Source organism: Myxine glutinosa, chromosome 10, assembly GCF_964187855.1.
Source record: "Myxine glutinosa chromosome 10, kmMyxGlut1.1, whole genome shotgun sequence".
In the NCBI taxonomy this organism is placed as follows: domain Eukaryota; kingdom Metazoa; phylum Chordata; class Myxini; order Myxiniformes; family Myxinidae; genus Myxine; species Myxine glutinosa.
In genome coordinates, this window is record NC_136270.1 from 55249106 (window position 1) to 55275866 (window position 26761).

Genomic DNA, 26761 nt, shown 5'->3' on the forward strand with positions numbered 1-26761 from the left:
GTTAGCGACTGTGAAAAATGAAATGATATATCGAATTTGATTTGAAATAAAACTGGGAGAGAGAGCAAGACACCACGGGCCTACAAAACAGGCCTCAAAGCTATGCGAGTTAATAAAATGGTGGATATTTGTTTATATGAAGCCTCTCCCAGAATTTGTTTTCGAAGCCCCTCCTAGAATGGGTGGAGCTACTCTCTCAACGGAGTAAGCCACACCCCCGGACAGACGGATCACCTACGCCTGTTATAATATAGATGATGTCATTGCTCGTGGTCTGGCCCTTCAAAAAAAAAAAAACCTTCAAAAACAAGAGTTGGCTCGCACCAAGTTGACTGCGCAGGGTAAGTATTCTATGAATACCATCTAGTTTCATAATGATTGTTGTGTTATTAGATATGGGCTGGAAGGGTGGCCTAGGCCCAAGAGGTATGCACAGTTGCCCCTAAGCTGTCTAGCCTGGGTTTGAATCCGTGAGTCATCCCAGCGTTTCAAAGACAAGGTGATTCATCAATGTATGCCGTTCCTCGGGTTGTGTGCTTCACGAAGAGTCGGCGAGCTATCACTGGCACCATGAACAAATGGCAGCCTTTACAACTTAGTCGAGTGTCAGGCCTGGCTAGCTAGTTCAAGAAAAACTTGGACCAAAAACTTTCCCCAGCGAACCCCACAAGAAGGTGGGAATAATTGGGCCCGTTGAGAAGAAAGTATCATTAGACATGCAGCATTTGATGTAGATTTTTGTGGAAGAAGCAATGGGTGCTGGCACAAACGAAGTCCGCTCTAGCAGTTATTCTTAGCCGGCAATATAAAGTGCCAATGTGTTGGCATCATTTCCTTGATCAAAATATAATTTTAAATCAAGAATATAATTTCATTTTGATCAAGGAAAATACAATCCTGAACCAACTTGTTTCCACTTGATACCGTTGTCTAAGAATAGCTCGTGCACGGGATGTCCCAAAGCTCCCTGTGTCGAAATGCACAACAATTTCCGCTTTGCTTTTTCTTTCCTTTTTCATTTGGATTTGAAATCCAATTAACGGAAAGGTTTTAGTTGTTGGTCAAGCAGGATAATTAACAAAGTATTCGGTGCTTCATGAGAAGGTGAATTGAGAAGCGTTCAATTAACCTGTGAGTAAAACCAGCATGTCTGAGATACTTGTCCGTCAACAGTGCGAGGTTGTGAGAGCCAAGTACGAGTATGATCGATTTTGTTAGCGTAAAGTCCGGGAAGTGCTAAACTGTGATAACTTGGTCAAATGTAGTAACATGTAGTGCAGCTAATGATGGGGGAGCAGTGACAAACTGACCGGTCTGTGTTGAACCAGGATAGAGGATCGCCGGGTAAACTGCAGACAGCGTAAGTAGGTCATCCTCGTAGCAGAAGCGACCGATGGACCGAACATCCAGAAACATTCCCTCAGGTGTGATCTGTTCCCGGATGACGGTCATTACCTCACGCAAAACTTTTCCGAAATCCGATAACACAATCCCGAAGTATCTAGCACGTCAATCCACTACGCTTCAGCAGCTCTCCTGGGACATTTTTACCATTAGATGTGAAGCCAAAAGAAAACGGTAAACCCCACACCACCCTGGGCTCTCAAGATGGTACCTGGAACACGTGAATTGTCTGTTGCTGCACTGAAAGCACCGCCAGCACAGAGCGGTACAGATACAGGCCTTGGTTGTGCGACAGGAAGATCTTGTCACAGCGAAAGCGGCGAGAGTCACATAAACGTCCACTCTTCAGTTCGACTACATGGAGGGAATAGTCCTCCAGCGGGGATTTTGGATTGGGAGTCACCGATTCGTTGTTGCGGTACACCTGAACAGGTACAGTGGTGGAAGGAAATACAGAGATAATAAGGAAGTGAAAGAATGCACGTGGCAGAAGGAGGAAAGGAGTGGGGTTAAGGGGAGGTCCAGGAGAACAAGTAAAGGATGATGAATATCAGGATTGACAGAGGGTGGGTAGCTTTGCCTCGTAAAACAGTGGCTGTTGCTCATCAGGGTGATAGGCCGCCGAGCCCACAATGACGTGGCGGCCGTCATCGGTGAACAGGCTGCACTCTCGGTTCAGGTGCTCTCCGGGTGGCGCCACGCTCGTGCAGTGCACCAGCTGGAAGAAACGGTCGAAGAGGTGGGCGCACACCTCCGTGGCCCTGGGCACCGCCCCGTTCACGAGCACGTCGCCCGAAAAGCCCTGCAGGAGCTTCTCGGCAGCCTGCGGGGAGCACAATGCTCAGGGTCACTCGGGTCATGTGCTCTCGGCTCGCTAGGCCAAGTCGGGATCTGAGGGTTTGCACAGGAATGCAGTCGTGAAAAACAAAAATACATGAACCATAATTAAACAATAACACCACAACTTGTCCCAGTTTAAAGCAACATTCCTCCAAATAGTCGGAACTCATCACTTCAACAATCTTCTTCAACCGAGTCGTGATACTTGGGGGCTTTAGATTTAATGGTTTTGTTAACATCACATGGAGGGTCATGGAATAGTAAGTAGTATGACCATCAACAAATCAATGACAGGGTGGATGGAAACGGGTGAACAAAGTATCCACAAGGAAACACCATCAGTAATATGGGATGTGGGCAGACATACGGCGAGAAGGAAAGGAGAGTAGGAAGAGAGAAAAAAACTCATGGAATGGCACCGGAGACACTAGATGGTGATAGACTGTTGTCTTGAAAACCCAAAGGGACAGAAAAACAATTCCACACAGGGACGAGAGGGGTACGAGTGAGGTCGGGTACGGGTGAGGTCGGGTACGGGTGAGGTCGGGTACGGGTGAGGTCGTAGCCTAAGAAGGGATGGTTAGGGAGATTGCAGCGCAGGTTGGCATGGGACGCCATGCTCTACAGGAGATGACGGTGTCCTTGGGATATCGGAACGGTTGTTCCGGTTGGGCTCCCCTTTGCTTACTGAGGAACACAAAGCATACCCATGGATATGTCATCACGGTTGCTTTAACAACATGCTGCCGACGGTGATGACTTCCTGTTTCGTACTGTGACTGGTGATAAAAGCTGGTTCCACCATTTCGACCCAGAAACTAAGCAGCAAAGTATCGAGTGGCATCACTTCACATCTCCAATAAAGACGAAGGCCAAAGGAATACTCTTCGCCGGCAAAGTTATGGGAACCGTCTTCTGGGATACTGGGGGATACATACAAGTTGATTTCCTGGCCAAAGGGGAAACCATTAACGTGGCTCCGTACGTTCAGACGCTCAATAACCTAAAACGTGCACTTCAGGAAATGCGCAAAAAACTGTCATCTTTCAAAAAGACAACACCAGACCTCATAGTGCACGTCTGACATTGGAGGAAATCTAAAAAATGGCTGGGAAGTGCTCCGGGACTTGGCCCCATCGGACTATCATCTGATTGGGCCTTTCAAATATCACATGGCAGGCGAGCACTATGAAAACGATGAGGCAGTCCAGATAGCCATGTGTAGCTGGTTGCCAAGTATTGGAAAGGACTTCTACTGTACAGGGATAATTAAGCTCGTGCAGCAATGGAGGAAATGTGTGGATCGTTCTGGAGATTTTGTACAAAAGTATTGTACATTTTGTCCAGTTCCTATTGCCCAGTGTCGGCCTGGTGTTGGCTTAGCGGTTAGGGTGCCGGCTTGGGATCCTAGGATCCTGGGTTCAAATCGTAGCGGTTAGGGTGCCAGCTTGAGATCCTAGGATCCTGGGTTCATATCTTAGCGGTTAGGGTGCCGGCTTGGGATCCTAGGATCCTGGGTTTGAATCCCGGTGGATCGTTGAATTAACACCAGGGGGGTTGACTCAGCCTGTCATCCTTCCGAGGTCGGCAAATTGAGTACCAGCTTGCTGGTAATTCCCTGTGTGTCGCAAGAGGCGACTAACAGGGTTGGCGGCAGGAAGGGCATCTGGCCATAAAACATTGCTTCAAAAAGGGGACCACGGTGCCCAAAAAAGGGGACCACTGTGCCCGAAAAAGGGGACCACGGTGCCCGAAAAAGGGGACCACGGTGCCCGAAAAAGGGGACCACGGTGCCCGAAAAAGGGGACCACGGTGCCCGAAAAAGGGGACCACGGTGCCCGAAAAAGGGACCACAGTGCCCAAAAAAGGGGGCCACTGTGCCCGAAAAAGGGGACGACGGTGCCCGAAAAAGGGGACCACGGTGCACGAGAAAGGGGACCACAGTGCTCGAAAAAGGGGACCACAGTGCCTAAAAAAGGCTACCCCCTGCTCTGCAGGAGAAAATGGCCTCTAAAGGTGGTATAGTGCCCAGTGTCTGATGTCCAGTTAGTTCCTATTGACAATATCAGTTTTCTTACATGTACGTTTGTTTTACTTTCCAATAAACATGCTCGTGACTTCTGGTATGACCCATGTATGTCATGCAGAAAACAAAAGTCTGGAGAAGTCAACTATGCTGGGTGTGGTTGAGGGAAGAAGAGGAAGAGGCAGATCTTGTTTGCCCTGGATGGATGGGCTAAAGGCCCTTCAAGATAGGGATGTTTGGATAAATCTGATCATGACTGTCACCAGAAGTGACGGAACTGGATAACAAGATTAATCAAGCATATTTACAAACGTAATAAGGGGGTAGGGGGTGTTGTTGGTTGGCAGCCTGGTGTTGGCTTAGCGGTTAGGGTGCAGGCTTGGGATCCTAGGATCCTGAGTTTGAATCCCGGTCGACCGCTGAATTAACGCCAGGGGGGTTGACTCAGCCTGTCATCCTTCCGAGGTCGGCAAATTGAGTACCAGCTTGCTGGGATGAGTGATCCTGATGAATGATGAATGATCCCGATGTGTGATCCCGATGATCCCGATGAATGATCCTGGTAGAATAGGTACACCGTATCCCTGCGCATCGTAAGAGGTGACTAAGGGTTGGCGTCAGGAAGGGCATCCAGCCATAAAAACATTGCCTCAAACAGGGAACCATGATTTGTCATGGGGCCCGCAAGGCTAACCCCCGCCCTAGCGGGGAAAAATTGCATTAAAAAGATCATTCATTCATTCATTTTTTTCATTCAATAAAATGATTGACTTTTAGTATAAATGTCGAATGTATGTTTTTAGCACAATGTGATGAATATAATTTAAACCAAGGCCAAGATGATTCAATTTCAGTTGGTGGTGCTACCTGGCATCCTTGGTAACGATATATCTCCAGTGATGTCTGGTCAGCAGAGAAAGCGATGAAATAGCGACCATCGGGAGAAAACTTGCGCAGGAAGCCCGGTGGTTTCTCTACATTCACTACCGTGAAGTTAGGAACGACATTCTGGTGTAGTCGGCGCACCTGTCACACCAGTTCAACATTCAAATGCAACAGAAAAAATAAATGCCAGATCAAGTACCTGCATTTTCTCATTAAGGTATCCAAACAAAAGGCTCCAAAAGCACCAATAAAACTGCATCCCAAGTTTCTGTTGGTGTAATGCGTACAAAACAAGACTCATGATTTGGATACCTTTCACGTGTCACACCATCATCCATCACCCTTTACATAAAATAAAAACACCGAGATGTTACCCTCGCCTGAGGAGAGGGAATTACATTTGTGTCTGTTTGTCTGTCTGTCGATTTGTCTGTTTGTTTGTCCGCACAGAATAAATATGATTTTCTCTGCAACCGTTGGTCCGATTGACAGGAAAATTTCACCATAGGTGCAACTCCACCTGTAGAATTTTTTAAAATGATAATTATAACATCATAGGTCACGTGGTTCGGCCGCCATCTTGAAAAACCCGAAAAACTTTGCACCTCTATATCTCCGAAAGTGCTGAATATAAAAAATTGAGACATGACTCATTGTAAAGAACTCTCCATGGGGAATAAAATATGTTAATGATGATGTCATAGGTGCCTCCATTATGACGTCATAATTCGACAAGTACAAATATCCGATCAAGATGAAATTTATTGAGCATAATCTAGGAATAAATTAGTTTAGAAAAAAATAACGATGACGTCATCGGTCACGTGGTTTGGCCGCCATGTTTGTTTTAACACAAAAGCCTTAAAAACCACTGAAAACACATCCTGGCGAGGGTTTGCAATCTCTGCTCTTTTTCTTGTTGAACTTGCGTTTTATAAACGTTCTTGTAACGAGTTTATAAGTTGACATGTAGTTTATCTTTTCTGCAGTGTCTACGGATCCAGGAGGGGCTGCATGTGTCACATGAATGACGACGAGAGTAGGAGACATCGGTGTATTTCTACATGAATTACAATAACATTAGCAGACGATGGACAAACCGGCAGAAGATATGGGATTTGTAACTTGGATCGGCCCCGAATGAGCTATGTGCTCCGAAGGGAACGCCAAACCTGGCAAACCAAAGTCGAGATCCAATTCTTTAGATCGCTTCTGAGGTTATCAATGTAAAATGCAAAGGTAACGATAGCACAGTTCAAGTTAAGGCAATCAGCACGTCACAAGGTTATTTGACCGAGTGAAGGTTGCCTTACCTTGTACCAGTGAGTACCAGAGGGGCCGGAGTCCACGCGCCGCTGTTCAAGACGCCACACAATGTTTTGGTTGCCAATACGTCGGGGTTTCAAAGTCACCTCTTCGGCTGCAGCAAAGGAAGCAAGTGAATTAGAGACCTTCACCTAAATAAGAGGGATGCGAGTGATTACGATGAGGTGAGGTTGAAGAAAGCAACACAAGGAGTTATTAGCATGTGAAGTGAAAGCTCTGAAATTGTTCACTTTGTCTATCTGTTTGTCTACAAACAACAGTTTATGATCGAGGAACAACTTATTTCAATTTAATGTTTTATTATGCCTCCGTCCCCGAAGGTGGCCGGAGGTATTATGTTTTTGGGTTGTCCGTCCGTCCGTCCGTCCGTCCGTACGTACGGGCTAAACCTCGTTTTTCTCAGCAACCACATGTCCGATTGGTACTGAAACTTTCAGGGTCGGAGTGACACCCATGCGGAATGTATTTATGATAATTGGGCGTCATAGGTCACGTGTGGTAACCCCGGTGTGTGCCCCGGTTTAGAATAGGTACACCGTATCCCTGCATATCGTAAGAGGCGTCTAAAGGGTTGGCGTCAGGAAGGGCATCCGGCCATAAAATAACATTTCCTGAAAAAGGGAACCATGATTGTCATGGGGCCTACAAGGATAACCCCCGCTCTAGCAGGGAAAATTGCCTTAAAAAGGGAATTTTTTTGTTAATAGATCACGTGGTATGGCAGCCATCTTGGATTAAATGCAAATATATATATATATATATATATATATTTATCGGAAACCACTGAATGGAAAAATTTGAAACTTGGCACATTGTCAAATACTCCCAATGGAGAAGAAAAGCATGATAATGATGACATCACAGGTGAAGTGGTATACCAGCCAAAAATGTTTTAATCTAATTCCTTATCCTAAAAATCTGAAATTGCATGCTCATTATCTATGACACATTTGTATTGAAATATTAAATTTATGACATAATAGGTCACATGGTTTGGCAGCCATATTGGATTTAACCTAAAACCCTAAAAAAACATCTTCTCCCAAACCACCAAATCGATTCACTCGAAACTTTACTACGTGTGTCATTGACTAGGCATGGCGATTAAAGATGACCACGAAAATGTCAATGGTCACATGGTGTGGCAGCCATATGTTATTATTATAATATTTTTGGGGATACAGAGTCAAGGCTCATGTAAGAGCTAACACATTACACACGAGAACAGGCACAGCCCCACAAAACATACAATACATAAAAGGAGTGGGAGACAAGAGGGGGAGGGAGAGGAAAACATACACGCTCAACAACAGTGGAGAACAGGGACGTCGGTAGATCTGTGGAAGAGAGAGAGAGGGGGGGGGGGGAGGGAGGGAAGGGGTACAATGGTACATGGTAGAAAACAAATTGACACAACTAGGAATTTCAGGAAAGAAGTTGGAGATTGAAAGAGGTCGATCTGGGGTGAATTAACGGGGGTAGAAAAGATCAAGGTTTTGGATGGGGGAAGACAAGAGATGGTGGAGAACAGCTGTTTTAAAGACCTGGAGGGTGGAGTGGGATTGAAGAGAGTGAGGGAGTTTGTTCCAGAGGTGGGAGAAAAGGGGAATGAAAGAGTGGAGGTGAGCAGAGAGCCTAGATTTTGGCAGTTTAACCAGGAGAGGGGTGCTGGCAGATCTTGTGCGTTCTGAAGGAAAAGTTGGGGGACAGAAAACAGACGGCATTTCATTCATAACAACGCAGGCCTTTCGTGAATACCAAATCTGGAGAGGGGTCGCTCGAAGACAGAAAGACCACCACCCTGCCTGCGATGAGTAAGTGAAAGGCCCTTGGAGTTAGCTTCATCACGGGAGATTCCAACGATTCTGAAAGCTTTTGGTTCATATAGCGTGAAGCCGAGCTAGGTGTGAGGCAGGAGCACCGGCCCAAAGGGGGGGCCACATCGGATTGAAGGAAAATATTAAATAATTATATCTTTAAACCACTCACCCTATCGATGCAAAATTTTACAAATATCGTTCAACACCATTGGTGCATATAGTTTGAAAATGATGTCGTAGGTCACGTGGTTTGGCAGCCATCTTGGATAGAAAAACGAACCTTATCCTATCAACGCGAAACTTCACAAACGTGATCCCCTACCCATTCATATGCAGAGTGTACATTTTTTAAGGTCATATGTCACGTGGTATGGTACCCATATTAGCTTGAAAGCCGATATTTAAAAAAATCCCTTCTCTGAAACCGCTTCACCGATCGATGTGAAACCTGTCCTGGCTGGTGAAAATGTGATACTTGAAAACAGCTGAAGGGATTTAAATCAAACTTGTTTATTTTTAGGACATTGAACGAGGGCATCTACCCGTTGTGGGACTTTGCGGACGCATATTGGTGACAGTCACATTGCTCTAGTTTTGAACATGAATCGGAACAAGAATCAGAAGACGAGTTTGTAGTTCAACACGACTTTGTCTGCAAATTCATCCCGATCGCACTTGTGCAGAGATGAGTGAGATAGTTAGTCTGTCTGCCGGCCTGGCAGTGAAACAAAATTGAAAATCATTCCAAACAGGAAATGTAGTTTTTCAGGACGTCATAAAGAACGCAAACAAAACGCATGAAGAACTAATGTGACGTGTGAACTAAGGTGGTGTAAAAACCCTGGGTAAATGTCGCTAAGCTTCCGGAATATAATTTTCTACAACATTAAAAATCTTTATTTCATTTTAATTTAATGTAGAAAAAGGTCACGAGAACTCTCAAATATTCTGATTTTCTTGTCAGGTCGGCCAGAGAACGTTTTTTGTTCAGGTCTTTCATGAATTTGGTGGCCAGGCCTGACGTTCAACTGAAGGTGACGGGAATTTTTGGAACTTGACGGAGCTCCGCTGGCGAAGGGTACCTTTTGATTTTTAATCACTACGGTATATTGCAACTGGGGTAGATGGCTTACTATCCACTCCGGGGGTTACCATACCATGCTGCATAGTTTAGGCCAGTGTTACTACCAATTGAAGTATTCAGCTGTGTAAGACGTGAATAACGCGGCCGTTGCACACTTTTTATTGAAAATTATTCATTTAAAAGCATCAGCACAACATTGCATTATATTACGGAAGATATGTGTACAGCTCTCGTTGTCATGGAAATGTGTGACTCTCTCCATCGATGTCCTGGTCGGTATCTCGATTTGGAGGTATTTTTTTGGTTTTCTCTCTGAGGAGCTTTTCAGGCCGATGAACGACACTGTTATGAAAACCACGTTGCGAGGCAGGAATGGTGGTTTGTTTGGTGTTCAACTTAAACCCACGATTCTCACAATTGTGTGACAAAAGTTTCAAATCTCGTAAACATCCTTTCAAGGTGACATCGTCAAACTTCTGGCACACCATATTGGATTGTACACACAGGTGCTTTTGTGCTTTTGTGCTTTTTACAAACGTCATTTTCTGCACAATTATCATTTAGTTTATTTTATTAGCACCACAGGAGAAGCCACAGCACCACATTACCACATTACCACTTACATAGCACCACATTACCACTTACATAGCACCACATTACCACTTACATAGCACCACATTACCACTTACATAGCACCACATTACCACTTACATAGCACCACATTACCACTTACATAGCACCACATTACCACTTATATAGCAGCACATTACCACTTATATAGCAGCACATTACCACTTATATAGCAGCACATTACCACTTATATAGCAGCACATTACCACTTATATAGCAGCACATTACCACTTACATAGCAGCACATTACCACTTACATAGCACCACATTACCACTTATATAGCAGCACATTACCACTTATATAGCACCACATTACCACTTATATAGCAGCACATTACCACTTATATAGCAGCACATTACCACTTATATAGCACCACATTACCACTTATATAGCAGCACATTACCACTTATATAGCAGCACATTACCACTTATATAGCACCACATTACCACTTATATAGCAGCACATTACCACTTATATAGCACCACATTACCACTTATATAGCAGCACATTACCACTTATATAGCAGCACATTACCACTTATATAGCACCACATTACCACTTATATAGCAGCACATTACCACTTATATAGCACCACATTACCACTTATATAGCAGCACATTACCACTTATATAGCAGCACATTACCACTTATATAGCACCACATTACCACTTATATAGCAGCACATTACCACTTATATAGCACCACATTACCACTTATATAGCAGCACATTACCACTTACATAGCACCACATTACCACTTATATAGCAGCACATTACCACTTATATAGCACCACATTACCACTTATATAGCAGCACATTACCACTTATATAGCAGCACATTACCACTTATATAGCACCACATTACCACTTATATAGCAGCACATTACCACTTATATAGCACCACATTACCACTTACATAGCAGCACATTACCACTTATATAGCAGCACATTACCACTTATATAGCAGCACATTACCACTTATATAGCAGCACATTACCACTTATATAGCAGCACATTACCACTTATATAGCAGCACATTACCACTTATATAGCAGCACATTACCACTTATATAGCAGCACATTACCACTTATATAGCAGCACATTACCACTTACATAGCAGCACATTACCACTTATATAGCAGCACATTACCACTTATATAGCAGCACATTACCACTTATATAGCAGCACATTACCACTTATATAGCAGCACATTACCACTTATATAGCAGCACATTACCACTTATATAGCACCACATTACCACTTATATAGCAGCACATTACCACTTATATAGCACCACATTACCACTTATATAGCAGCACATTACCACTTATATAGCAGCACATTACCACTTATATAGCACCACATTACCACTTATATAGCAGCACATTACCACTTATATAGCACCACATTACCACTTATATAGCAGCACATTACCACTTATATAGCACCACATTACCACTTATATAGCAGCACATTACCACTTATATAGCAGCACATTACCACTTACATAGCAGCACATTACCACTTATATAGCAGCACATTACCACTTATATAGCAGCACATTACCACTTATATAGCACCACATTACCACTTATATAGCAGCACATTACCACTTATATAGCACCACATTACCACTTATATAGCAGCACATTACCACTTACATAGCACCACATTACCACTTATATAGCAGCACATTACCACTTATATAGCACCACATTACCACTTATATAGCAGCACATTACCACTTATATAGCAGCACATTACCACTTATATAGCAGCACATTACCACTTATATAGCAGCACATTACCACTTACATAGCAGCACATTACCACTTATATAGCAGCACATTACCACTTATATAGCAGCACATTACCACTTATATAGCAGCACATTACCACTTATATAGCACCACATTACCACTTATATAGCAGCACATTACCACTTATATAGCAGCACATTACCACTTATATAGCAGCACATTACCACTTATATAGCAGCACATTACTACTTATATAGCAGCACATTACCACTTATATAGCAGCACATTACCACTTATATAGCACCACATTACCACTTATATAGCAGCACATTACCACTTATATAGCACCACATTACCACTTATATAGCAGCACATTACCACTTATATAGCAGCACATTACCACTTATATAGCACCACATTACCACTTATATAGCAGCACATTACCACTTATATAGCACCACATTACCACTTATATAGCAGCACATTACCACTTATATAGCACCACATTACCACTTATATAGCAGCACATTACCACTTATATAGCAGCACATTACCACTTACATAGCAGCACATTACCACTTATATAGCAGCACATTACCACTTATATAGCAGCACATTACCACTTATATAGCACCACATTACCACTTATATAGCAGCACATTACCACTTATATAGCACCACATTACCACTTATATAGCAGCACATTACCACTTACATAGCACCACATTACCACTTATATAGCAGCACATTACCACTTATATAGCACCACATTACCACTTATATAGCAGCACATTACCACTTATATAGCAGCACATTACCACTTATATAGCAGCACATTACCACTTATATAGCAGCACATTACCACTTACATAGCAGCACATTACCACTTATATAGCAGCACATTACCACTTATATAGCAGCACATTACCACTTATATAGCAGCACATTACCACTTATATAGCAGCACATTACCACTTATATAGCAGCACATTACCACTTATATAGCAGCACATTACCACTTATATAGCAGCACATTACCACTTATATAGCAGCACATTACCACTTATATAGCACCACATTACCACTTATATAGCAGCACATTACCACTTATCATAGCAGCACATTACCACTTACATAGCAGCACATTACCACTTATATAGCAGCACATTACCACTTATATAGCAGCACATTACCACTTATATAGCAGCACATTACCACTTACATAGCAGCACATTACCACTTATATAGCAGCACATTACCACTTATATAGCAGCACATTACCACTTATATAGCAGCACATTACCACTTATATAGCAGCACATTACCACTTATATAGCAGCACATTACCACTTATATAGCAGCACATTACCACTTATATAGCAGCACATTACCACTTATATAGCAGCACATTACCACTTATATAGCAGCACATTACCACTTATATAGCAGCACATTACCACTTATATAGCAGCACATTACCACTTATATAGCAGCACATTACCACTTATATAGCAGCACATTACCACTTATATAGCAGCACATTACCACTTATATAGCAGCACATTACCACTTATATAGCAGCACATTACCACTTATATAGCAGCACATTACCACTTATATAGCAGCACATTACCACTTATATAGCAGCACATTACCACTTACATAGCAGCACATTACCACTTATATAGCAGCACATTACCACTTATATAGCAGCACATTACCACTTATATAGCAGCACATTACCACTTATATAGCAGCACATTACCACTTACATAGCAGCACATTACCACTTATATAGCAGCACATTACCACTTATATAGCAGCACATTACCACTTATATAGCAGCACATTACCACTTATATAGCAGCACATTACCACTTATATAGCAGCACATTACCACTTATATAGCAGCACATTACCACTTATATAGCAGCACATTACCACTTATATAGCAGCACATTACCACTTATATAGCACCACATTACCACTTATATAGCAGCACATTACCACTTACATAGCAGCACATTACCACTTATATAGCAGCACATTACCACTTATATAGCAGCACATTACCACTTATATAGCAGCACATTACCACTTATATAGCAGCACATTACCACTTATATAGCAGCACATTACCACTTATATAGCAGCACATTACCACTTATATAGCAGCACATTACCACTTATATAGCAGCACATTACCACTTATATAGCAGCACATTACCACTTATATAGCACCACATTACCACTTATATAGCAGCACATTACCACTTATATAGCACACATTACCACTTATATAGCAGCACATTACCACTTATATAGCAGCACATTACCACTTATATAGCAGCCACATTACCACTTATATAGCAGCACATTACCACTTATATAGCACCACATTACCACTTATATAGCAGCACATTACCACTTATATAGCACCACATTACCACTTATATAGCAGCACATTACCACTTATATAGCAGCACATTACCACTTATATAGCAGCACATTACCACTTATATAGCAGCACATTACCACTTATATAGCACCACATTACCACTTATATAGCAGCACATTACCACTTATATAGCAGCACATTACCACTTATATAGCAGCACATTACCACTTATATAGCAGCACATTACCACTTATATAGCAGCACATTACCACTTATATAGCAGCACATTACCACTTACATAGCAGCACATTACCACTTATATAGCAGCACATTACCACTTATATAGCAGCACATTACCACTTATATAGCAGCACATTACCACTTATATAGCAGCACATTACCACTTATATAGCAGCACATTACCACTTATATAGCAGCACATTACCACTTATATAGCAGCACATTACCACTTACATAGCAGCACATTACCACTTATATAGCAGCACATTACCACTTATATAGCAGCACATTACCACTTATATAGCAGCACATTACCACTTATATAGCACCACATTACCACTTATATAGCAGCACATTACCACTTATATAGCACCACATTACCACTTATATAGCAGCACATTACCACTTATATAGCAGCACATTACCACTTATATAGCACCACATTACCACTTATATAGCAGCACATTACCACTTATATAGCACCACATTACCACTTATATAGCAGCACATTACCACTTATATAGCAGCACATTACCACTTATATAGCACCACATTACCACTTATATAGCAGCACATTACCACTTATATAGCACCACATTACCACTTATATAGCAGCACATTACCACTTACATAGCACCACATTACCACTTATATAGCAGCACATTACCACTTATATAGCACCACATTACCACTTATATAGCAGCACATTACCACTTATATAGCAGCACATTACCACTTATATAGCAGCACATTACCACTTATATAGCAGCACATTACCACTTATATAGCAGCACATTACCACTTACATAGCAGCACATTACCACTTATATAGCAGCACATTACCACTTATATAGCAGCACATTACCACTTATATAGCAGCACATTACCACTTATATAGCAGCACATTACCACTTATATAGCAGCACATTACCACTTATATAGCAGCACATTACCACTTATATAGCAGCACATTACCACTTATATAGCAGCCACATTACCACTTATATAGCAGCACATTACCACTTACATAGCAGCACATTACCACTTATATAGCAGCACATTACCACTTATATAGCAGCACATTACCACTTATATAGCAGCACATTACCACTTATATAGCAGCACATTACCACTTATATAGCAGCACATTACCACTTATATAGCAGCACATTACCACTTACATAGCAGCACATTACCACTTATATAGCAGCACATTACCACTTATATAGCAGCACATTACCACTTATATAGCAGCACATTACCACTTACATAGCAGCACATTACCACTTATATAGCAGCACATTACCACTTATATAGCAGCACATTACCACTTATATAGCACCACATTACCACTTATATAGCAGCACATTACCACTTATATAGCACCACATTACCACTTATATAGCAGCACATTACCACTTATATAGCACCACATTACCACTTACATAGCAGCACATTACCACTTATATAGCAGCACATTACCACTTATATAGCACCACATTACCACTTATATAGCAGCACATTACCACTTATATAGCAGCACATTACCACTTATATAGCAGCACATTACCACTTATATAGCAGCACATTACCACTTATATAGCACCACATTACCACTTATATAGCAGCACATTACCACTTATATAGCACCACATTACCACTTATATAGCACCACATTACCACTTATATAGCACCACATTACCACTTATATAGCAGCACATTACCACTTATATAGCACCACATTACCACTTATATAGCAGCACATTACCACTTATATAGCAGCACATTACCACTTATATAGCACCACATTACCACTTATATAGCAGCACATTACCACTTATATAGCAGCACATTACCACTTATATAGCACCACATTACCACTTATATAGCACCACATTACCACTTATATAGCAGCACATTACCACTTATATAGCAGCACATTACCACTTATATAGCACCACATTACCACTTATATAGCAGCACATTACCACTTATATAGCACCACATTACCACTTATATAGCAGCACATTACCACTTATATAGCACCACATTACCACTTACATAGCAGCACATTACCACTTATATAGCAGCACATTACCACTTATATAGCAGCACATTACCACTTATATAGCAGCACATTACCACTTATATAGCAGCACATTACCACTTATATAGCACCACATTACCACTTACATAGCAGCACATTACCACTTATATAGCACCACATTACCACTTATATAGCAGCACATTACCACTTATATAGCAGCACATTACCACTTATATAGCACCACATTACCACTTATATAGCAGCACATTACCACTTATATAGCACCACATTACCACTTATATAGCAGCACATTACCACTTATATAGCAGCACATTACCACTTATATAGCACCACATTACCACTTATATAGCAGCACATTACCACTTATATAGCACCACATTACCACTTATATAGCAGCACATTACCACTTACATAGCACCACATTACCACTTATATAGCAGCACATTACCACTTATATAGCACCACATTACCACTTATATAGCAGCACATTACCACTTATATAGCAGCACATTACCACTTATATAGCAGCACATTACCACTTATATAGCAGCACATTACCACTTATATAGCAGCACATTACCACTTACATAGCAGCACATTACCACTTATATAGCAGCACATTACCACTTATATAGCAGCACATTACCACTTATATAGCAGCACATTACCACTTATATAGCAGCACATTACCACTTATATAGCAGCACATTACCACTTATATAGCAGCACATTACCACTTATATAGCAGCACATTACCACTTATATAGCAGCACATTACCACTTACATAGCAGCACATTACCACTTATATAGCAGCACATTACCACTTATATAGCAGCACATTACCACTTATATAGCAGCACATTACCACTTATATAGCAGCACATTACCACTTATATAGCAGCACATTACCACTTATATAGCAGCACATTACCACTTACATAGCAGCACATTACCACTTATATAGCAGCACATTACCACTTATATAGCAGCACATTACCACTTATATAGCAGCACATTACCACTTACATAGCAGCACATTACCACTTATATAGCAGCACATTACCACTTATATAGCAGCACATTACCACTTACATAGCAGCACATTACCACTTACATAGCAGCACATTACCACTTATATAGCAGCACATTACCACTTATATAGCACCACATTACCACTTATATAGCAGCACATTACCACTTATATAGCACCACATTACCACTTATATAGCAGCACATTACCACTTATATAGCAGCACATTACCACTTATATAGCAGCACATTACCACTTATATAGCAGCACATTACCACTTATATAGCAGCACATTACCACTTATATAGCAGCACATTACCACTTATATAGCAGCACATTACCACTTATATAGCAGCACATTACCACTTATATAGCAGCACATTACCACTTATATAGCAGCACATTACCACTTACATAGCAGCACATTACCACTTATATAGCAGCACATTACCACTTATATAGCAGCACATTACCACTTATATAGCAGCACATTACCACTTATATAGCAGCACATTACCACTTACATAGCAGCACATTACCACTTATATAGCAGCACATTACCACTTATATAGCAGCACATTACCACTTATATAGCAGCACATTACCACTTATATAGCAGCACATTACCACTTATATAGCAGCACATTACCACTTATATAGCAGCACATTACCACTTACATAGCAGCACATTACCACTTATATAGCAGCACATTACCACTTATATAGCAGCACATTACCACTTATATAGCAGCACATTACCACTTATATAGCAGCACATTACCACTTATATAGCACCACATTACCACTTATATAGCAGCACATTACCACTTACATAGCACCACATTACCACTTATATAGCAGCACATTACCACTTATATAGCAGCACATTACCACTTATATAGCAGCACATTACCACTTACATAGCAGCACATTACCACTTACATAGCAGCACATTACCACTTATATAGCAGCACATTACCACTTACATAGCAGCACATTACCACTTACATAGCAGCACATTACCACTTATATAGCAGCACATTACCACTTATATAGCAGCACATTACCACTTACATAGCAGCACATTACCACTTATATAGCAGCACATTACCACTTATATAGCAGCACATTACCACTTACATAGCAGCACATTACCACTTATATAGCAGCACATTACCACTTATATAGCAGCACATTACCACTTATATAGCAGCACATTACCACTTACATAGCAGCACATTACCACTTATATAGCAGCACATTACCACTTGTATAGCAGCACATTACCACTTATATAGCAGCACATTACCACTTATATAGCAGCACATTACCACTTATATAGCAGCACATTACCACTTATATAGCAGCACATTACCACTTATATAGCAGCACATTACCACTTATATAGCAGCACATTACCACTTATATAGCAGCACATTACCACTTATATAGCAGCACATTACCACTTATATAGCAGCACATTACCACTTATATAGCAGCACATTACCACTTATATAGCAGCACATTACCACTTGTATAGCAGCACATTACCACTTATATAGCAGCACATTACCACTTACATAGCAGCACATTACCACTTACATAGCAGCACATTACCACTTATATAGCAGCACATTACCACTTATATAGCAGCACATTACCACTTATATAGCAGCACATTACCACATACATTACCACTTATTAGCACCACAGGTTGAGCCCAAAAACCTAAGAGGGGCCTCCTCCTGGGTGGAAAAGCATAGAAAGAAAATAGAAATACAGATGGCACCGACAGGGCGCAAATAGTGGCCTCAGAAGGGCTTCCCAGAATTCCGTGCTTGGTCCGGCTCCAGTTTCCCAGAATTCCGTGCTCGGTCCGGCTCCAGTTTCCCAGAATTCTGTGCTCGGTCCGGCTCCAGTTTCCCAGAATTCCGTGCTCGGTCCGGCTCCAGTTTCCCAGAATTCCGTGCTCGGTCGGCTCCAGTTTCCCAGAATTCCGTGCTCGGTCCGGCTCCAGTTTCCCAGAATTCCATGCTCGGCCGGCTCCAGTTTCCCAGAATTCTGTGCTCGGCCGGCTCCAGTTTCCCAGAATTCCATGCTCGGTCCGGCTCCAGTTTCCCAGAATTCCGTGCTCGGTCCGGCTCCAGTTTCCCAGAATTCCGTGCTCGGTCCAGCTCCAGTTTCCCAGAATTCTGTGCTCGGTCGGCTCCAGTTTCCCAGAATTCTGTGTTCGGCCGGCTCCAGTTTCCCAGAATTCCATGCTCGGCCGGCTCCAGTTTCCCAGAATTCCATGCTCGGCCGGCTCCAGTTTCCCAGAATTCCGTGTTCGGCCGGCTCCAGTTTCCCAGAATTCTGTGTTCGGCCGGCTCCAGTTTCCCAGAATTCCATGCTCGGCCGGCTCCAGTTTCCCAGAATTCCGTGCACGGTCCGGCTCCACTTGCGACTTGGCAGGGAAGGGGGCCCGAGATTTTGCACCAGCCTAGGATGCTACACTACTCACAATAAGTTAGGGTCCCGGGATATTGGCAGGTTCCTCGGTGTGGATGATTTTGTGTATTAATTATGTTGAAAAAAGTTGTTGGTCCTAATTCTATGGTTATTAATGTGTGAAAAAACACAGCATTCTTGATTTCTATACCCGAACCCTAACCCCTAAATAAAATAAACTCACTCCCACAATATCCATAACTTATTGTGAGTAGTGGAGACTCGAGTTTGGGCCTCTAGCTTTCCGCCGGCGAGCTAGTAGCTTTCTTGAATACCTACGCAGGGCTTTCATGAATACCTATGCAGATCTTTCTTGAATACCAACGCAGGGCTTTCATGAATACCTACGCAGGGCTTTCATGAATACCTATGCAGGGCTTTCATGAATACCTATGCAGAGCTTTCATGAATACCTACCCAGGTCTTTAATGAATAACTACAAAGGGCTTTCATGAATACCTACCCAGGTATTTCATGAATACCTATGCAGGGCTTTCATGAATACCTACGCAGGGCTTTCTTGAATACCAACGCAGGGCTTTCATGAATACCTACGCAGGGCTTTCATGAATACCTATGCAGGGCTTTCATGAATACCTATGCAGAGCTTTCATGAATACCTACCCAGGTCTTTAATGAATACCTACAAAGGGCTTTCATGAATACCTACCCAGGTATTTCATGAATACCTATGCAGGGCTTTCATGAATACCTACGCAGGGCTTTCATGAATACCAACGCAGGGCTTTCATGAATACCTACGCAGGGCTTTCATGAATACCTACGCAGGGCTTTCATGAATACCTACGCAGGGCTTTCATGAATACCAACGCAGGGCTTTCATGAATACCTATGCAGGGCTTTCATGAATACCAACGCAGGGCTTTCATGAATACCTACCCAGGTATTTCATGAATACCTACGCAGGGCTTTCATGAATACCTATGCAGGGCTTTCATGAATACCTACCCAGGTATTTCATGAATACCTACGCAGGGCTTTCATGAATACCTACGCAGGGCTTTCATGAATACCAACGCAGGGCTTTCATGAATACCTACGCAGGGCTTTCATGAATACCAACGCAGGGCTTTAATGAATACCTACGCAGGGCTTTCATGAATACCAACGCAGGGCTTTCATGAATACCAACGCAGGGCTTTCATGAATACCTACGCAGATCTTTCTTGAATACCTATGCAGGGCTTTCATGAATACCTACCCAGGTCTTTAATGAATACCTACAAAGGGCTTTCATGAATACCTACCCAGGTATTTCATGAATACCTATGCAGAGCTTTCATGAATACCTACCCAGGTCTTTAATGAATACCTACCAAGGGCTTTCATGAATACCTACCCAGGTCTTTAATGAATACCTACAAAGGGCTTTCATGAATACCTACCCAGGTATTTCATGAATACCTACACAGGGCTTTCATGAATACCTACGCAGGGCTTTCATGAATACCAACGCAGGGCTTTCATGAATACCTACGCAAGGCTTTCATGAATACCAACGCAGGGCTTTCATGAATACCTACACAGGGCTTTCATGAATACCTACGCAGGGCTTTCATGAATACCAACGCAGGGCTTTCATGAATACCAACGCAGGGCTTTCATGAATACCAACGCAGGGCTTTCATGAATACCTACGCAGATCTTTCTTGAATACCTACGCAGGGCTTTCATGAATACCTACGCAGGGCTTTCATGAATACCAACGCAGGGCTTTCATGAATACCAACGCAGGGCTTTCATGAATACCTACACAGGGCTTTCATGAATACCAACGCAGGGCTTTCATGAATACCAACGCAGGGCTTTCATGAATACCAACGCAGGGCTTTCATGAATACCGACGCAGGGCTTTCATGAATACCGACACAGGGCTTTCATGAATACCGACGCAGGGCTTTCATGAATACCAACGCAGGGCTTTCATGAATACCAACGCAGGGCTTTCATGAATACCGACGCAGGGCTTTCATGAATACCAACGCAGGGCTTTCATGAATACCGACGCAGGGCTTTCATGAATACCTATGCAGATCTTTCTTGAATACCTACGCAGGGCTTTCATGAATACCTACGCAGATCTTTCTTGAATACCTACGCAGGGCTTTCATGAATACCTACGCAGGGCTTTCATGAATACCTACGCAGGGCTTTCATGAATACCTACGCAGGGCTTTCATGAATACCAACGCAGGGCTTTCATGAATACCTACGCAGGGCTTTCATGAATACCTACGCAGATCTTTTTTGAATACCCACGCAGGGCTTTCATGAATACCTACGCAGGGCTTTCATGAATACCGACGCAGATCTTTCTTGAATACCTACGCAGATCTTTCTTGAATACCTACGCAGGGCTTTCATGAATACCTATGCAGAGCTTTCATGAATACCTACCCAGGTCTTTAATGAATATCTACAAAGGGCTTTCATGAATACCTACCCAGGTATTTCATGAATACGTACGCAGGGCTTTCATGAATACCTACGCAGGGCTTTCATGAATACCAACGCAGGGCTTTCATGAATACCAACGCAGGGCTTTCATGAATACCAACGCAGGGCTTCCATGAATACCAACGCAGAGCTTTCATGAATACCAACGCAGAGCTTTCCAGAAAGTATTCATTCTGCATTTGCTCCTTTCCTCTGGGTCTTCAAGAGAACTGTTCACCTTTCACCCACCAAAAATACCATGATCATCTCTACCCCCTTAACCCATCTAAAGTCAAGCTCTTCCTGAGAGTTTGCTTCTGTATCCATCTTGTCCACCCCATACGCCCATCTTGTCCACCCCATACGTCCATCTTGTCCACCCCATACGTCCATCTTGTCCACCCCATACGCCCATCTTGTCCACCCCATACGCCCATCTTGTCCACCCCATACGTCCATCTTGTTCACCCCATACGTCCATCTTGTCCACCCCATACGTCCATCTTGTCCACCCCATCCGTCCATCTTGTCCACCCCATACGTCCATCTTGTCCACCCCATACGTCCATCTTGTCCACCCCATACGCCCATCTTGTCCACCCCATACGTCCATCTTGTCCACCCCATACGCCCATCTTGTCCACCCCATATGCCCATCTTGTCCACCCCATACGTCCATCTTGTCCACCCCATACGTCCATCTTGTCCACCCCATACGTCCATCTTGTCCACCCCATACGTCCATCTTGTCCACCCCATACGTCCATCTTGTCCACCCCATACGTCCATCTTGTCCACCCCATACGTCCATCTTGTCCACACCATACGTCCATCTTGTCCACCCCATACGTCCATCTTGTCCACACCATACGTCCATCTTGTCCACCCCATACGTCCATCTTGTCCACCCCATACGTCCATCTTGTCCACCCCATACGTCCATCTTGTCCACCCCATACGTCCATCTTGTCCACCCCATACATCCATCTTGTCCACCCCATACGTCCATGACAGTTTAGAGATGGGGTAGGGATTGATGGGTTGCCTTGCCTGCCAAACACCAGGGTGAGTTTAGAGATGGGTCGCCCTGCCTGTGAAACACCGGGGTGACCGTTTAGAGATACCTCCAGTGTAGGTTGTCCTACAGACATTAAATATTTAGAAGTTCCATCTTTTTTGGTTCTTTATAGGGATAGCTCCTTCTGGACCTTGTGTTGATGCAGACCCCTGACCCCATCGTCTCTAATGCTCCATGAGCCACATTAATCATGAAAGGTTTAATGAGTACAATTAAAATCCCAGTTCATCTAAAGTGTAAGTGCTTGTTGAATAACAACATATGAATAACAACATCTAAACAAGTTACATTTATAAACTTTTCCGTGTCAGACTCCACTCACTCTTTCTCACCACGTTGCGTCCCCAGCTGTGAAAAAGCAACATTTTCTATAAATACCGTCGTTGTGACGGACTGTCCGAACCGTCACAATAAGTCTCGTTGCTTTAGGTGACATTTCGATGCTAAAATGAGAAAATACTCGGCAAATTCAGCTCCATATTTAACGCCGTTCGATATAAACAGTCCTCCAACATGGCGGAACGGCAGAGGGCATTATGGGAGCTGTGATGTCACTGTAAAAGCCTTGATGACGTGTTGATTTATCCATAGTTTGCTGGCGTCCTTGTTGCCCGCACAACTTTCTCTGTGACCATGGACGGTTGCACAGAATGCGTCACGTCGCGCTCCGCCATTTAACACTCAATTCATCGTCACAAAGTACCCGGTAATACGAGGCGAGTCAAACTTGTCCATCTATAAACCAAAAGCAAATAATGCCGACGGTCTAAGTTAGTGTAGCCTGGGCCTCACGCCCCTCACCCCGAGATCGATCCTCGGACTTGGAGCTGCGCGCACACTCAGTCAGCATCTCAAGACGAAGCGAAGCGGCATCCCAGGCGCCGGCCCTGAGAGGATTTGTCCGCGGGAGCCCGACTCGCACTCGCACGACCCGGAAAGTAAACCCTGAGCTCTGTCCGCTCACTTCCGCTCTGGTAATTGGCGAGTTTTTGCACAATATTTGGATGCTCCGATATTTACCGACGGACACGGGACGAGCGACTTGGTGGGAACACTGATTCCGCGGGTGCCACTCTCAGAGCCGGCCGTCCTCGTTGTGCGGACACGGGCGCTCTCAGACGCGAAAATGCGCGTCACCGTCAATCTCCGCACGTCATCCGTACGTTCATACACCTCGTATATCTCCGTTCATCATCCGTACGTTCATACACCCCGTATATCTCCGTACGTTCATACACCCCGTATATCTCCTTACGTTCATACACCTCGTATATCTCCGTTCATCATCCGTACGTTCAAACACCTCGCATATCTCCGCACGTCATCCGTACGTTCATACACCTCGTATATCTCCGTTCATCATCCGTACGTTCATACACCCCGTATATCTCCGTACGTTCATACACCCCGTATATCTCCGTACGTTCATACACCTCGTATATCTCCGTTCATCATCCGTACGTTCAAACACCTCGCATATCTCCGTACATCATCCGTACGTTCATGCACCTCGTATATATCCGCACGTCATCCGTACGTTCATACACCTCGTATATGTCCGTACATCATCCGTACGTTCATACACCTCGTATACTTATTTCCGTGCGTCATCCGTACGTTCATACACCTCCTATATCTCCGTACATCATCCTTCCGTTCATTCACCTCGTATATGTCCGTACATCATCCTTCCGTTCATTCACCTCGTGTATCTCCGTACGTCATCCGTACGTTCAGACACCTTGTATATCACCGTACGTCATCCGTACGTTCATACACCTCGTATATCTCCGTACGTTATCCGTATGTTCATACACCTCGTATATCTCCGTACGTTATCCGTACGTTCATACACCCCGTATATCTCCGTACGTCATCCGTACGTTCATACACCTCTTATATCGCTGTACGTCATCCGTACGTTCATACACCTCGTAAATCTCCGTACGTCATCCGTACATTCATACACCTCGTATATGTCCGTACATCATCCGTACGTTCATACACCTCGTATATCTTCGTACATCATCCGTACATTCATACACCTCGTATACTTATTTCCGTACGTCATCCGTACGTTCATACACCTCGTATACTTATTTCCATACGTTCATACACCTCATATACTTATTTCCGTACGTCATCCGTACGTTCATACACCTCGTATACTTATTTCCGTGCGTCATCCGTACGTTCATCCGCCTCCTATATCTCCGTACATCATCCGTACGTTCATTCACCTCGTATATCTCCGTACGTCAGCCGTACGTTCAGACACCTTGTATAGTTATTTCCGCACGTTCATAGACCTTGTATATCACCGTACGTCATCCGTACGTTCATACACCTCGTATATCTCCGTACGTTATCCGTACGTTCATACACCTCGTATATGTCCCGACATCATCCGTACGTTCATACACCTCGTATATCTTCGTACATCATCCTTACGTTCATACACCTCGTATACTTATTTCCGTACGTTCATACACCTCATATATCTCCGTACGTCATCCATACGTTCATACACCTCGTGTATCACCGTCCGTCATCCATACGTTCATACACCTCGTAAATCTCCGTACGTTCATACACCTCGTATATGTCCGTACATCATCCGTACGTTCATACACCTCGTATATCTTCGTACATCATCCTTACGTTCATACACCTCGTATACTTATTTCCGTACGTTCATACACCTCGTATATCTCCGTACGTTATCCGTACGTTCATACACCTCGTATATGTCCCGACATCATCCGTACGTTCATACACCTCGTATATCTTCGTACATCATCCTTACGTTCATACACCTCGTATACTTATTTCCGTACGTTCATACACCTCATATATCTCCGTACGTCATCCGTACGTTCATACACCTCGTGTATCACCGTACGTCATCCATACGTTCATACACCTCGTAAATCTCCGTACGTTCATACACCTCGTATATGTCCGTACATCATCCGTACGTTCATACACCTCGTATATCTTCGTACATCATCCTTACGTTCATACACCTCGTATACTTATTTCCGTACGTACATACACCTCGTATATCTCCGTACGTCATCCGTACGTTCATACACCTCGTATATCTTCGTACATCATCCTTACGTTCATACACCTCGTATACTTATTTCTGTACGTTCATACACCTCATATATCTCCGTCCGTCATCCATACGTTCATACACCTCGTATATCTCCGTACGTCA

The 26761-nt window shown here is 43.0% G+C and overlaps 1 protein-coding gene across 2 annotated transcripts in view; it reads right to left on the reverse strand.

Annotated features, from left to right (window-relative positions):
• DET1 (DET1 partner of COP1 E3 ubiquitin ligase) overlaps positions 1–24690 on the reverse strand; it is a 32258-nt gene extending 7568 nt beyond the window's left edge. Inside the window, exons 1-6 of one of the 2 annotated variants that reach the window (XM_068127722.2) lie at positions 24340–24690; positions 6469–6575; positions 5138–5296; positions 1985–2227; positions 1616–1828; positions 1311–1431 (exon numbers count right to left, since the gene is read on the reverse strand). In XM_068127722.2, the coding sequence (XP_067983823.1) occupies positions 1311–1431; positions 1616–1828; positions 1985–2227; positions 5138–5296; positions 6469–6575; positions 24340–24388 (892 nt within the window). In that variant the 5' untranslated portion in view covers positions 24389–24690. Of the gene's footprint in view, positions 1–1310; positions 1432–1615; positions 1829–1984; positions 2228–5137; positions 5297–6468; positions 6576–23860; positions 24037–24339 lie in introns of those variants that run through there. The other variant, XM_078785669.1, reaches the window with a different exon arrangement.
• Positions 24691–26761: the final 2071 nt, after the last annotated feature.